The 15,762-nt window shown below is 43.3% G+C and overlaps 1 protein-coding gene across 2 annotated transcripts in view; it reads right to left on the reverse strand.

The window, feature by feature from the left end:
• Positions 1 to 1,912: 1,912 nt before the first annotated feature.
• UBASH3B (ubiquitin associated and SH3 domain containing B) overlaps positions 1,913 to 15,762 on the reverse strand; it is a 184,938-nt gene continuing 171,088 nt past the window's right edge. For both annotated transcript variants that reach the window (XM_004716271.3, XM_030886977.2), the window contains exons 10-14: positions 14,788 to 14,880; positions 13,099 to 13,243; positions 8,323 to 8,429; positions 6,278 to 6,387; positions 1,913 to 4,549 (exon numbers count right to left, since the gene is read on the reverse strand). In XM_004716271.3, coding sequence (XP_004716328.1) covers positions 4,412 to 4,549; positions 6,278 to 6,387; positions 8,323 to 8,429; positions 13,099 to 13,243; positions 14,788 to 14,880 — 593 coding nt within the window. In that variant the 3' untranslated portion in view covers positions 1,913 to 4,411. The remainder of the gene's footprint in view (positions 4,550 to 6,277; positions 6,388 to 8,322; positions 8,430 to 13,098; positions 13,244 to 14,787; positions 14,881 to 15,762) is intronic.

A 15,762-nucleotide genomic window follows, 5' to 3' on the forward strand; every position in this document is an offset into this window, starting at 1 on the left:
CCCTACCTCCCCTGCCCCCTGCTTTCCCTAGAATTTTTATTATAACTTGCTGGCTTCCTAGGAAAATTCAACATGGTTACATATTAAAGAGAAGCAGGTCTAATTTTGAGCCAATATCTAAGCCAGGAAAGCATCTGCCCCACCTCACCACATATACCCCAACAAACACCTTTGTCAAGTGAGCATCAACCCAAACAGACGTGAAATCGCTCTTTGAGCCCCTCTCCTCTGCCAGGCCATCCCAGGGCTCCACACAGTGGAGCCAGTGAGTAGAGCACCTCTGCTCTAGCCCACAGCACACTGGACTACAATTTAAATGCAAATGACCCTGCACCCTGCTTCTCATTATCTTAGACAGTCCTGCAGACTCTGTACTGTTGTGACTGTGCTGATGCCGTGAAAAATAAGCAGATTCATCTGTATTCCATTCCCTGCATTACTATAAAGTGAATTCAAAAGAGCAATTCATCATTGCTTTTAGATGATACACTGGGGTTGTAGAATGCCTAGGTTACAGAGAAATGCCTTCCTTCTCTTCCCTTTTTTTTTTTTTTCAACCACGCAGGGAGCCTTTCTATAAAGGCAGTGAGAGAGGATCTTCTCTTATTATAGCTGTTCAATTAATTGCCAGTGACACTGCATAATTGAAATAAGAGGTTTCATTTTAATCCGAATACAGCTAGTGGAGAGGCAAGGATCCATTCATGGTAACGCTGAGCCCACAATCAGATGACCGCCCATCTGTGCTCCACCCGCCCCTGCACATGAAGGGGAGTAACAGCCAAAAATACAGGAAAACGATGGACGCTCACTTACCCCACCAACATCACTCTAAAGGTTGTACTTTTTATTGTTTTGTTTTTTTGCAAAGTCATCTTTCAAATATAAGGTTCCTTTAAAATAATTCTTTGGTTAAAGTATAGTTAAAAGAAAGAGTAGCGAGTACTCCAAGTCTTTCACTCCAGGGTGAAAAATGACCCCCTCTTTCAGCCATCAGATGGCCATTTAATCAGCCATTCAGAGTCTATGAATCTAAATGTAATGGAAAACACTGTAGTCTGAACTCTATACTGGGGTGAAGCAATAAGCTCCTAGCTACCAATGCAGGGATGCTGAAGAGAGCCTGGGAAAATGAACCCCCAGCTTCTGCATTAAAATGTGCCAATTATTCTAGCCCACTGAGGACTTGCGGTGGCATTTTAAAATCATGGAAAACTAAGTCTTATCTATGCATAATACTGGGGCATTAGGAGCCCCGTGTGGCACACTTACACGCGTAGGAAACTGTTTCAGACCCTCAATCCAGATTAAATCTTTCCGTTAATTTCATTTCACCTAGTTCATTTCAGAGTACTTGCTCTATTAAAAAAATAAAATCATTTCTACAAGAAATCATTTGGTTCTTCTTATCTGGCTTGTTCCTTCTTTTCCCCGCTCCCCTTGCTCCCTTCCTTTCTCTTCCCCTCCCTCCATTCCTTCTTCGGCCACCCCCACTTTCAAGAGTACCCAGCCACAGATAAAAAAGAACTCATTCTTCTTCAGATTGCGATAGAAACCTGGAAGTCGGGGATGAAGATGAAGTGAAGTAATGCTGTTTGTTTCTTCTATTACATGTCAGTTCCCACAGATGCCTCGGTTGGAGTTCAGGCTCCGGTCTTTAAACAGGTGTTGTGTGTTAGATGCCCTCCAGTCAGTTCGGGTTCAAAGGGACCCTATGTATCTCGGAAGGAAGCATGGCCTGGTCCTGCACCATCCTCACAATTGTTCTCATGTTCGAGCCCATTGTTGCAGCCGCAGTGTCAGTCCATCTCACCGAGGTCTTCCTCTCTCTTGCTGCCCCTTTACTTTGCCAGGCGTGTCTCTCCCGACAACATGGCCAAAGTACGTGAGACGAAGTCTTACCATCCTTGGCTCTAAGGAGCATTCTGGCTGTATTTATTCCAAAGAAGATTTGTTTGTTCTTTTGGCAGTCCATGGTCATTTAGGGTAAGTGTGAAATAATAATTCCATGTGAATCTAGACAACCCAGGACATTTTGATAAATAATTCAGTTCATTAAGGCAGGAGAATAAACTCTTTCTTGTATATTAAGCAAGGTGGATAAGGTAATCTATTCTGCATTCTGTTTTCTACAAATATAGACACGGCCCCAAACACACTGCTATAGTTTTCAGGAAAATTATCCCAAGCATTTGAAGTCCATGGAATTTAGGGAGTTTTGCTAATAAACTTCATCCCCCAACCCCACGCAGCCCACGGCCATTGAGGGCATTTCCACTCACTGTGCCTGACAAAGGGGTTCAGAGACTGTCAACAGGGGAGCAAAAGCACCACCCGAGCTCCTCATAAACGGCACAGAAATGAATACACAGTGGGTTTACTTCCGAGTCAGACCACGTTTCATCCTGTTGTACACAGTGGACCACACTACGAGTGGGACTCACTCAATGGCTCTCTCAACCAGCCGCGGCAGCGGCAGCAGCAGCAGCAGCAGGAATGACACATTAGCTGCCACGGGACTTTTCTCTGAAAACTTATAGCGTGCTTTTCCCCATAAAGTTAAGGTCAAAACATCAATGAGTGATGTCAGCAGGGGGTTAATCCTGTATCTAGAAGCTGGGTCAACATTTGTGCAAGGCTAGAAGAAATCAAGATTTCCACCCCGTAAAATTTATAACCTATTTCTCTAAGTTACTTTAAAAAGCAACCGAACACACACTGTAATCCTCTTACTGATTAGCATGTACAGCTAGCACCCAGCCACTTCCTCTCTTTCCAGGAGCCACCGGTTTCCCATTTCAAGTAGAAGCTTAAGTCTATTTTATGCACCAGATGCCTTTTACATCTGGGGCTTGAAACTTACTCAATACCACAATGAGTAGAGATTGGTTTTAGACAGACTCATGTTTGTCTTAAATGGCTGGGGTTTCACTTCCTGTGCCAGGTGCATTGTCTGCAAAGTGGCAGCCATCAGGAATACCTAGTCACACAATGAAATAGACATTGATCACTGATTTTTTTTGTTTGATTGTCATTTATTTTTCTTTTAAATAAACTCTCTAAATGTAGGAAGCAGGTGGGATGGGGAACCACAGGCTGTGGCCCTGCTGTGTATCCTTAGGAAGCCCTGCCTATGTAATTTAAATGATCATAGGAAAACAAGAACACAACAGCACAGGCAGCCATGCAGTCGTGACTGTCACCGTTTACATTAGTTCCCTGACTTCATTAAGCGTCCTTGGTATAACTGGTGTTAACTGTTAATGTTCGATTATGTTAGACTTGTGCTAGAAGTGCCCAACATCCTGACTCCTGGTCTGGTTTGGACCAATGTACATATCGCACAGAATGAGCTTTCTGCTGACTCAAATAGTAGATTGAACATACCCCCCTTCCTAACGTCAACATCATAAGCTTCTTCACACCGTCCAGACTCCAGGCACAAAGACAAGTCAATGCCACTCCTTTAGAAGTGCTCTGGCGCTCTAGAGGATGACACAGAGAACTCTCAGTGGTGTTGTATTGTGCAAGTCCTGTGCACCTGCGATCGCATTTGGATACATCACAGTTACAGTGGTAATACTTTTACAAGTGAACCTGCATCTTCCTCAGGAGTGCCCCAAGTGCCTTGGTGAACAACTCTTTGCCTCCCTATTTCACAGAAGGCAACGGGGGGAAGGGCCTGGCCAGGAAGGTCTGGTTGCTTAAGAGAACACATGGTGGTAGCAGGGCACATGCCAGAGCCTTTAACCAAGAGTCTTGAGCCAGCAACACTGGAGTAGGGGTCATATTGCAGGTAGAACCTAATGCTGAATCTAAGAACAAGTCTCTGCTGGGGTGTATTATCTAATGACCTTAAAAGAATTCTGCAGCTTGGCTTTGCCTAATTGAAAAATAATGTTAACAAAGAAACTCCCATTGCCCAACTGGCAGCTCTCACCCCCCTGTTGGGCATAGTTTTTATTCTTGCAGCCTTCCTTGGTGCACTGGCCATTTGATTTGGAGGGGGGAGGCTCCTTAGCCATGCAGAGAAGGAATGAAGCAAGCTTCTCTGTAGCAGGCATCTGGTTTAGGAAGAACATTCTCTAAAGCCTTGTAAGTGAGGCAAGAGTCCAGAGAGAATGAATTTGTTCCTGAATCAAGTATTTCTTTCATTTACACCGTCTCATAAGAATGTTAAGCATGAAAGAAAATATGCTAAATTATTCTGAGCCGTCTGCTTAGAATATGTGGTACGGACTTTCCCAGTTACTAATAGCAAAAAAAAAAAAAAAAAACCCAGACCAAAAACAAAACAACAACCAAATCAACCCAGAAACAAAATAAAACAAACAAACAACATATGAGAGAGAGCAACACCTCCCCCCCAAAGGATTTCTAAAGGCATCTTCTTCTCCTTCACCCATGTGATTTATTCTTGTAATAAGGTCTCTCTCCAGTTGAAGCCTCCAGTTGGTCCATGGGTAAGAGGAAGGATAGGTGGATCTGTTAGCTGCCATATCCCAGTTTCTCCCAATTCTTCACAGGAACAAAACCCCAAGTATGGAATCTGCAGAAATGGAAGGGAACATTAAAAATACCAGTGATTTAAGGCATTGACTTGGCACAGACACAAAAGGAGCCTCAAAGCCCCATGGACTGCCAACAGAATCCACCAACTTGTCTTGGAAGAAACACATCCAGACCGCTCTTAGAGGCAGGGATGGTGAGACCTCTTCTCACAAACTTTGGAGATGGCATCAAGAGAGACCAGTCCCTGGAGAAGGACATCTGCATGGTCAAGTAGAAAGGCAGTGGAAGAGGAAGGCCTTTGACAAACCGTGTTCAAAGATTAGAGCACTTGGGAGGATGGTGCAGGCCGGGCGGTGCATCACCCTGTTGTACATAGGGTCACTATGAGTTGGACCCGACTTGCTGGCTCTGGACAACAAGAGATCACAAAGACATTCAGGTGGCCCTAGAGAAGAATGCTTCGGCACCTTGGTAGATATGCACTGTCTTAAAAAAATCCACAGACATTGAAACGGATAAAACCGATCACTCAGAGGGAAAGGCTATTAGATTGAGCCAGAGGACTCCACAAAACAATCCAGGAAATGGGGAGTTCCCTTAGTGCAATTACGTAATTGTTTATAGAGTGCTCGTAAGAGGGCGCAAGTAAGTGGGGGGAGAGGACACAAATGGGAGTGTAGACTACTAAGGGGGTGAGATTTAAGTCCTAATTCAAGAGAAGTTAAAAATGTGGTAGTGCCACCATTTCTGAAGTGATATACACAGACAATGGAAAGGTTGTTCCGTTTTTAAAAATTTGATTCACTGTTATCTTTGTTGTTGTTGTTACTGCACGTCTCTGTTTTCCTCCCGAGCTGAAGCTGTGGGTGTATCGCAAGGCTTTTTTGGGTGAGGCCCTAGAGTTGAATTCATAAACAAGACCCAAATCTGTGTTCTCAAGCAGCTTGTTCATGGATGGGAAGGGCAAATGCATAAGAAAGCCTTTTAAAAAAATGGGAACGGATTGCAACTGAATTTGAGCTAGGTCCTTGGGGACGGAGAAGGGATGAGTCTAGACCTGGCGGGAAGTGTGTGGGAGGGTGGCTGACTGGAAACCCTTATCCGCAGGCACCAGCGGACAGCAACCCAGATGTGTCCATCCCCCGCCTGGCTTTTCTGGCCTGTTGCCTCCTCGCCAGGCTGGCCTGTGAGTCCAATCACTGTGAATGGCTGACCCCGTTGACCTGCTGGCCAGGTCTACTCTTCTTGCTGAGCTTTCAGAGGCGGTGATTCAGCCTACTTCAGGGTCCCTAAGGGAAATTTGGATAACTGTTTCTAAGTCGTAGTCATTTCCTGAATTTTAGCTCTTGAAGCTAGGAACTAGTTCTAGTACATCTTTTGTCTCTTACTCAAACTCACGCTCACGGCCATCGAGTTGCTACCTTAGAGGACAGGGTAGAACTGCCCCTGTGGGTTTCCAAGACCACAACTCTTATGGGAGTAGAAAGCCTGATCTTTCTCCCGAGGAGCAGCTGGTGGTTTAGAACTGCTGACCTTGTGGTTAGCAGCCCACGGCATAACCACTGTGCCACAAAGGCTCCATCTCTCTCTCACCCAATGCCTTACACAGGATCACACTCTAGACATCTTTGATGAACCAATCCATGAATGAAGTTCTTCAGCTCGGCGTAAACACCTGTTTCCAAGAACGTTCTTACCGAGCCACTCAATGAGCTCTCGAACACTCCTAGGTGCACGCAGGCCCTTCAGGGGCAGGATGACTTACCTTTCGCACCATTTGTACAAAGTCCTTGGAGTTCTGAGGGGACAGACCCTGAAGCTGGCAGGTGCATGCTTCCAGAGAGGATGCATGGGCCACAATCAGGATGTTATTTCCTGAGGAGAGAAGGAGGAGAGAAGACGGTGAAGGACGTTTTCATTAAGATGTGTGCAAACTTTCCAAAGACTCGAAGCCAAATGGCCGAGAGAGGCGAGCACATCCTCAAGGAGCCAGTCTAGTCAACCAAACATTTGAAAACGGTTCTGTGTTATTAAGGTAGCCCAATGTCTTTAAACACTTTAAACAGAAATGCTTAACCTTAAAGTATACATTTGCAGGAGGTTGCAGGGGGGGAAAGACACAGGACAGTCCCTTGTGCCCTTCACCCAGCCTCCCCAGTGGTCCCAAGTGCACCCCTGGGGAAGACGAGCAAGACCAGGAAACAGATTTTGGATAAGCGACAACGCTGGTTCAAACCTTACACATTTCACAAGTATTTGTCTGTATGGATCTGGACACGTAACTCTGTCATAGTTTTGGCTTTGCATACCCACCATGCAATTAAGATAGCTAATCTATTTCCGTAGGGTTATCTGATCTTTGTTGTTGTCCGTTGCTCTGACTCGCAGTGACCTCATGTACAACCAAAGGAAGCATTGCCTGGTTCTATACATCGGAAGGAAACTTTGTCTGGTTCTACACTATCTTCATGATCCGTGGTCAATTCGAGTCCACAGGTGTACTTTGAAGGAGGCCGGTGGTGTAGTGGTCTTGTTTGGACTTCTAACCGCAAGAGTATCAGTTCGAAACTACCAGCTCCCAGGGAGAAAGAGGAGGCTTTCTACTCCCATAAAGTTACTATCTGAAAATCCACAAAGACAGTTTTGCCTTGTTTTCTTGGGTCATGAGACTTGCTGGTTGTGAGTTTGGTGTGTTCTGAGTGCCTTCCAGCCTAGGTGAGGCATCTTCCAGACATTGTGAGCTGTTGTAACTCATTGTGTTTCCATGAACTCATTCTGGTAGTGGATACCTAGGACTTTTCTTCCCAGTTTGTTTTAGTCTGGAAGCATTTCTGAAATATGTCCACCTCTGGTGTCCCTGCTGGTATTTGAAATACTGGTGGCACAGTTTCCAACAGCAAAGCAACATGCCACCACCATGCAATCCAAATTGACAGGTAGATGGTGATGCTGTGTTTTCTAAGTAGATAGTTTAAAATACTGCCACTATAGAATCTTGAACATTTGAAGCTTTCTGGCTCTATTTTTATCGTGGGGAGAGTGGGAGAAGAGCTGCAGACAATGACTTATTACTGGTGCCCAGGAGGGGACATCATCCATATACCACTGCTGTCCAGGGTCAACCACCATTAGCAGTTTGGTGTATGACCCTCTAGTTCTATGAATTTGAATATTTTAACTTAAAAAAAGATACTGGAATGTGCATACTCTTTTGTAAAATTTTTATAAATAATTACAGTGAACAGTCCTACTTAATAAATATTGGCCTTCAATGGTTGGAAACTTCAATAGCAAACACATTTGAGCTACAGAGAACATGGTGATTGCCTAGTGTTTGCTTGTACAGTGTGCTTCTATTTAGGGGTCTTCATGCCGGGATCAAACAGTGTTTGATCCGAGGACTTCTAAACATGGTAACAGAGGACCTCTATCGCAGGAGAGAAAACGAATGCTTGTAGTCTCGACATCTAAGTCCCAGAGTGCAGTCGCACATTGTACTAAGTATGGTGTCACATGTCTGTGGAATTATCTGTCAGTGTCAATCCTCTTTGGAAAAACCAACCATTGAAAACCCTATGGGGCACCATTCTACTCAGAGACACACGAGCTCCCCACCAGTCGGGTTAGCCGATGGCAAATGGTTTTTTAGGCATGGAAAGAAGATGATAGATTTCACATTAAAGCATCTATAAGAGAAACAAACCATTTTTCTTTCCTGTGAAGCAAGTTGAAACATCACAAATAGTCTACTAGCCATGATGGAGCAACGGTTACATATTTAACTTTAGAGTCCCCCCAAATGCCACCTACCTTTACTCTGACATTCACTGATGATTTCTTTTGTAACTTGGGCACTTCTGCTGATGTAGGAGTCATAGGATTCTGACACCACTAATTTGCTGACTGGAATGTGAGGTCTAAAGCAGAAAGACAGGCAAGGGGAGAGAAAACATCATGAGCCTGTAGCAGAGCAATCGATTTTCCTCTCAGCATTTATTTCCAGATCCTTCCAGAGTACCCATGATTAATTTTGTCCATTCCCTAGAGAGGAGGAGGGTCCAGGAGAGACTATTTCCATGGAGGGGTGATGGGAATGTCCAGAGACAGAGGCGAGGTGCCCATGGGGACCAGCGGGAAAGGGGAACACTGAGTGACATATAAGCAGCTGAACTAATTTTCGGACCAATGGTCATGGATAGTCCCAGGTGACACCATTTTGATTCATTCGTGTCACAAAGCCATAGGAAGGGAAGCAGCAATGATGCAAATTTTTATCTATTTCGGAGACCTGAGTTTTCCTCTCGACTATCTTAGGACACTTTACACATGCTGTGCTGTGAGGTTGGACTTAGAAGCAGAGGTTTAGTCTTTGATGAGCTTATCATGTTCTTATCATGTTATCATCATCTTCTCCTTTTCTCTCTTATTTGGGACACAGACCGCACACCTGCCGTAAGGGAGGCCGAGCAGCCTGAAGAGAAAGAGAAAGAACCTCAACCAAGCAAGCGATCAGTGTAAACAACCACAACATCACAATGCACAAGGCTCATAAGAGCACACACCCTGCAGAAGAACCCCCAGTCCTGGTGACTTAGTGACCCTGTACTCAATTTCCCGTTTCTTCTATCCGATGGGTCTGTCTTTAAGGGACTGAGAGTTAATTCCCAACTACAAATCAGCCCCTACACTATTTGAATCTCTGTGTTCTTTCTAGTCTGAGATAGTTCTCTTGAGTATAAGTACAAATATGGCACTTAAATTTGTTTTCCTCTTTATCTTTCACTACTAGGCTCAGGGCACGGTGCAGAGGGTGATCAGTTCTTGATATGGGAATATATGAGAATAAGTTCAAAATATTGCTTCTAGGGTTCAAGAGAGGCTGGTGTGCTTCTTCCATGTGGGCTTTGATGCTTCTCAGCTAAATGGCCGCTTGTTTGTCTTCAAGCCTTTAAGACCCCAGATGTTATATCTTTTGGTAGCCGGGCACCATCAGCTTTCTTCACCACCTTTGCTTATGTTCACATTTTCTTCAGCAATCATGTCGGGAAGGTGTACATCCTGGAATGCCAATTTAATAGAACAATGTGTTCTTGCAATGAGTAAGTGCTTGAGTGAAGGCCCAATCAATGCATGGATTTACTCCAAACAAAATGTGTTTAACCGTGTCTTTGTGGTTAGTGGATGCCTGCAGATAAGGTATTTCAGTAACATACCTGTCATAGTCTCAGTAAGGTGTCTTGTAAGAAAGGCATGTTTTTTGTGCCATTGGGGGGAAAGGATTTGGGGGCCAGGGCTAAAGCAAATCTTTAACAGAATTAAGTGGACATCTTCTTAAATCATTTATGCCTTGCAACACGTTTGTAGGACTACTGCCCACACAACTTAATAGTTTTTAGATAAGTAAAAAGTTTCAAGGATGGTTGAGAAGATGACAAAGATGAGCCCAAAGAGGGAAGGTCAACACTTTGATGGATGAAGAAATTGGGGCTGAAGTTCAGCAACTGGTGAAACAGGACACAGAATCACCATTGAAGAAAGAGCTCCTGGAGCTGGGATCTCAAATGGTGCAGCGTTTTCAATTTTAAGTGAATATCTTCAGCAAGTTTTTCACCCTATGGGTGCCAAAGCATTGCATGGGGGGTCAGCTAATTTAAAGAGCTGATCTTTCCAACAGTCTTTCAATCAAGGTAGAAATTAATGAAGATGATTTTATGGAATGAATCATAACCATATACGCTCCCACCCCACTGTCACCACAGTCAGGGCCCTGTTTTGAATTCTCTCCAATTGGTGGGATTTATTTCCTTCCATTATTTTTGCCTTGCCTTGATCCTTCCAGCCAGCCCACTATGGCTGGGGCTGTTTTCATTATCAACTCTGACGCTGGGTCCCGCTGTGTGTGAATACTTGGGTATTAATTTTTATCAACCTGGTGGGTTTCCCTGACTCTGCATGCAGGCTGACCTTTCGTCTGCTCTTTGCAAGCCCAATGTTAGAACAAGGCTCTGTCAGGGGAGCTCGTTTGCTCTCGTTTCAGTTTTTGCCCTTCTGCCTGTCATGAGATTTCTTCATCACATACTTGCATCAGAAGGCCTGCTCATTTGACATAATCAACTTCAGAGGGAGTAGAAAAGCTAGGGGCTGTGTTTCTCATCTGCTTTCACAACTGATTTAGAGAATTGGAAGTTTAATGCCCCACACCCAAAACAAAACAAAACCATTGAAAATGAGAAGAAACAGTTAAAAGCAATCACAACAATCAGAAAGTGGAATGTATAAAGTATGAATTCAGGAAAATTGGAAGTGGTAAAAAATGCAATGGAATGGTAAATGTACATATACTATGTATTAGTGAACTGAAATGGATAAGTATTGGTTATTTTGAATTGGATAGTCATATGGTTTTCTATGCTGGGGATGACAAATTTAAGTGGAATGTTAGTGAATTCATCATCAAAAAAGCATGTCTCAAGATCTGTCTTGAAGTACAATACCGCACACCTACAAGGAAGACCATTTAATACAACTATTTCATATTTACATAGCAACCACTAACACTAATGATGAAGAAATTGAAAAATGTTATCAACGTCTGTCTGAAATGAATCAAGCAGGAGATCAAGGTGTACTGATAATTATTCGTGATTAGAATGAAAAATTAGAAACAAAGAGAAAAAAAATCAATAGTTGGAAAATATAGTTTTGGTGTTAGGAACAAAGCTTAGAGATCCAATAGACGAATTTTGCAAGACTAATGGCTTGTTTACTGCAAGTACTTTCTTTCAACAACATAAACAATAACTATACCCATGTACCTCACTAGATGGAATATCTAGGAATCAAGTTGATTATATCAGTGGGAAGAAATGATGGAAAAGCTCAATATTATCAGCCAAACCAAGACCAGGGGCTGACTGCGGAGCAGACTATTAATTTCTCATATGCATGTTCAGGTTGAAGCTAAAGAAAGTTGAAATAATGAGAGCCAGAGAGCCAAAGTATGACCTTCAGGAGAACCCCTGTGGATTTAGAGAACTCCTCCACAGCACTAATGACTGAAGGTCAGATGGATTGCCAGATGACATCAAGAACACGATATATGAAAGGTCACTAAGAAGCCAGGACGAAATAAAAGACTAGAGTGGATGTCCGAGGAGACACTGAAAGTTGCTCTTTAATGCAGAGTAGTTACAGCAAACGGAAGAAATCATGAAGAGAGTCGAACAGAACACTTCAACAAGGCAGCTGAGAAGAACACGCATTGTAATGTGCAAAAACCAAAAGACCTATCTCCAGTAAAATGAGTTAAAAAAATCAAGCCTTTATTTGGAATATTGAAGGACTTTATGGGTAAAATATTGAACAATGCTGGAATCATTAAAAAAAATGGGAGGAATAAACATGGTCGGTGTACTAAAAAAGAACTGGTCAATGTCGAAAGATTTCACGAAATAGCATATGATAAAGAATGGATGGTATTGAAGGAAGAAGTCCAACTTGTACTGAAGGCATTAGTGAATAAACAAGGCTCTAGGACAGTGGTTCTCAACTTGTGGGTCACGACCCCTTTGAAGGTCCAACGAACCTTTCACAGGGGTCACCTGATTCATAACAGTAGCAAAATGACAGTGATGAAGTAGCAACGAAAATAATTTTATTGTTGGGTTGTCACCACAACCTGAGGAACGGTATTAAAGGGCCTTGGCATTAGAAAGGTTGAGCACCACTGCTCTAGGAATTGCTGAATCCTGATTGAGGCAATGCTGGAAGAACTCAGTAGGCTATGTTAAGAAATTTGAAGACAGTTACCTGGCCAACTAGAAGAGATCCACATTTGTGCCCATTCTAAAGAAATATGACCTAACAGAAAGCAGTAATTACTTAACAATATCATTAATGTTATACTCAAAATGTTGCTGAAGATAATTAAAGAACAGGTGCAGCAGTACATCCACAGGGAACAGCCAGAAATTGAAGCTGGGTTCAAAAAGAGAGTATGAAACCTCGGTATCATTGCTGCCATCAGGTGGATCTTGGCCGAAAGGAGAGAATACCAAAAAGATGCTTCCTTGTGTTTTATTGACTATGCACAGGCCTTCACCTGGATGGATCATAACAAACTATGGATGACATTGAGAAGAACAAGAATCCCCCAACATTTAATTGAACTCATGCAGAATCTATCCATAGACAAAGATGTAGTGCTATGAACAGAGAGAGGGGATATACTGCATGAATTAAAATCACCAGGATGGACTACTACCGGTGAGATAAGCCTTAACTAGTCTGTCCCTGGTGGTAGTGGAGAAAAGTACTTCCACAACAGCCCAGGCCAGCGGCTGTTCCAGACCAGGCGTCCTCAACTATGGCCCGTGGGCCACATGCGGCCCGCCGAGGATACTTATCTGGCCTACTGGGTGTTTTTGCCCCATTTGTTTTTCTACTTCAAAATAAGATATGTGCAGTGTGCATAGGATTTTGTTCATAGATTTTTTAAAACTATAGTCCGGCCCTCCAACGGGCCTGAGGGACAGTGAACTGGCCCCCTGTTTAAAAAGTTTGAGGGCCCCTGTTTCAGAGGTTTACCTGTAGGTTGTATCTACGCTCAGGCTGGCTGCAGCTAATTCTGATGGAGGGATCCAGGTAGGCAACGTGGTCCCAGCAACCCATTTTGTCCACTCAAATAATCCAGGCTCTACACGAATTCTCAAGTGATTTTCTTGTTGTAAACCTTAGAGAGTGAAAGAAAGAGAAATCAAGATGAAGGAAATTCTATAATGTTCTCAGTGGGAAAGTAAATTATAGCAACTGTTTAAAAAATTCTGATATATGAGTTTCCCTGTTTTCTTCTAGAGCAGTGGTTCTCAGCCTTCCTCATGCCGCGACCCTTTAATCCAATTCCTCATGTTGTGGTGACCCCCCCAACCATAAAATTATTTTCATTGCTACTTCATCACTGTAATTTGCTACTGTTATGAATCAGGCAGCCCCTGTGAAAGGGTCGTTCAACCCCCAAAGGAGTCGCGACCCACAGGTTGAGAACAGCTGTTCTAGATGTTACTTACAGGAGGTGGAAGCATGTGGATTTTGAGCAAGGGTTTTTATGTTTGTGTGTGACACAATTTGAATTTCATGCTCTGGCCACATCACCACCACACACACCAGCTTTAGGTGGCATCTGATTTAAGGAAAATATCACAAGCCATTATCCATCAGACTTATGAAATTCTGTGACTATCATATACTGTTTCAAAAGTAGGTTCCATGACTGCCTGACCAAGAATCACCAGAATTCTTTTAGTATTCACTCCTTTACAACAGCTTTTATTTTGTTTGAGTATTATAGAAAATACGGTATTGAATATCTCTAAGAACTACTGCAGAAAATCTTGAGTTTTCGTGTATTTTAAGTGTTCTCTCACTAAAAGTATGTACTGTAACACAACATCTGCCAAGTCTACCTTTTCACATGTACAGCTCAGTGACTCCCATATGCTAATCTTGCTGTGCATTTGTCTTCAGTATCCATGCCAAGTTCTATCAATGACTTCCCTTTCAACTCGCTCTCACTTGCATTGAGACTCTTTTTTCTTTTTTCTTGGTACAGCTATAATATACCAATGCTTTCTGGTAATGAAGAGAAGGTTTAATTTAGGTTAAAGAATGAAGACTGAAATGAAGTGTGAAATTCTTTGTTGGCATGTCTATTTTCAACTCATTCGTTTCTGTAGTAGAAGTCAAATGCCTAACTTTATTTCCTCCAGTTTTGTTCCCAATGAGCTGAGAATGGGAAGCGCTGCAAGTCCAGCGTCTACAGACTGTGGGGTGAAAGGGGGGAGTATCTTTACAGCAGTGGTACTTGCAAGTCTCTCCAATTATGGAACTAAAGAAACACGATGGTTAAAATCTGCTGACACTTAGGAATGCTGTCACTGCTGTAAACAAAAAGCACACAAGAGCAAAGCAGGAGGAAATGATTTAACTGCCGATGTGCAAAAAGGGATCACCAGACACACTATTTTACAAACTTACATTCAACCAACAGGGCTTTACACATTCAAGAAAAAACTATTTGTAATACCCGCCCCACCCCATGATACTGCTAGCATACGATAGTAAGACTTTGGCAAAGTTATTTTTTTAAAGAATCACTGATGAAATGTTCCAGATTCAAACAAGCTTATGTTCCCTGCTGTAGGATATTTTAAATAGAGGGCTGCCAGAAGGATATACCAGTTAGATTCATTGCCCATCATTAAGACAAGAGAATTTTACCTTTCAGGATGTTGTGTGCTGTCTGAACGCAGCGCAGGGATGGGGAGCAGTAGACATGATCAATAATGGTGTTACTCTCTAATAAGGCCTCACCTAAAAAGAAAACCCAAAGAGGAATGAGTCAGTGGGATTTACACAGCCTCTGCTGGACTCGCAAGTGCCAGACAGACCCTTCCAACCACTCTTCTGATGGGCACTCACGCAGGACCAGTGGTTTCAGCCTGGCTTCTACCAAATGGCCCATTAGTGTCTCTATGAAAGAGGAGAAGTCACAATACCCTTGTCTTCTTCTCTGGTGCTGGAAACCCTTCCAAACAGACTCACTGACATCTAGCCCATCATGACTCCCAGTGACCTTATAACAGGATGGAGCTGCTCCTGGGGGCTCTGAGATGGTGCTCTTTATGGGAGCTGAAAGCCCCCGCTTCCTCCCACGGAGTAGCTGGTGGTTTCAAACTGCTCACCTTGTGGTTAGCAGCTCAACATGTAATCTCTACCAGGGGTCCTCAAACTTTTTAAACAGGGGGCCAGTTCACTGTCCCTCAGACCTGTTGGGGGGCCAGACTATAGTTTAAAAAAAAAACTATGAACAAATTCCTGCGCACACTGCACATATCTTATTTTTGAAGTAAAAAAACAAATGAGGCAAAAACACCTGGTGGGCCAGATAAATGTCCTCGGTGGGCCCCATGTGGCCTGTGGCCCATAGTTTGAGGACACCTGCTACACCATCTGGATTCAACCCATCCCCCCCAACCGAAAACACAAACTCATGACTATAAAGTCGATTCTGACTCACAGTGACCCTACAGAATAGAGTGGCACTGCTCCAATAGGTCTCTGAGACTGTACATCTTTACAGGAGTAGAAAGCCTCATCTTTCTCTGGAGGCAGCAGTTCTCAACCTGGGGTTCACGACCCCTTTGGGATTCAAACAACCCTTTCACAGGGGTCGCCCGATTCATAACAGTAGCA

This window comes from Echinops telfairi, unplaced genomic scaffold (genome assembly GCF_000313985.2).
Source record: "Echinops telfairi isolate 266 unplaced genomic scaffold, ASM31398v2 ScPeMD7_5167;HRSCAF=5991, whole genome shotgun sequence".
NCBI classification, from domain to species: Eukaryota; Metazoa; Chordata; class Mammalia; order Afrosoricida; family Tenrecidae; genus Echinops; species Echinops telfairi.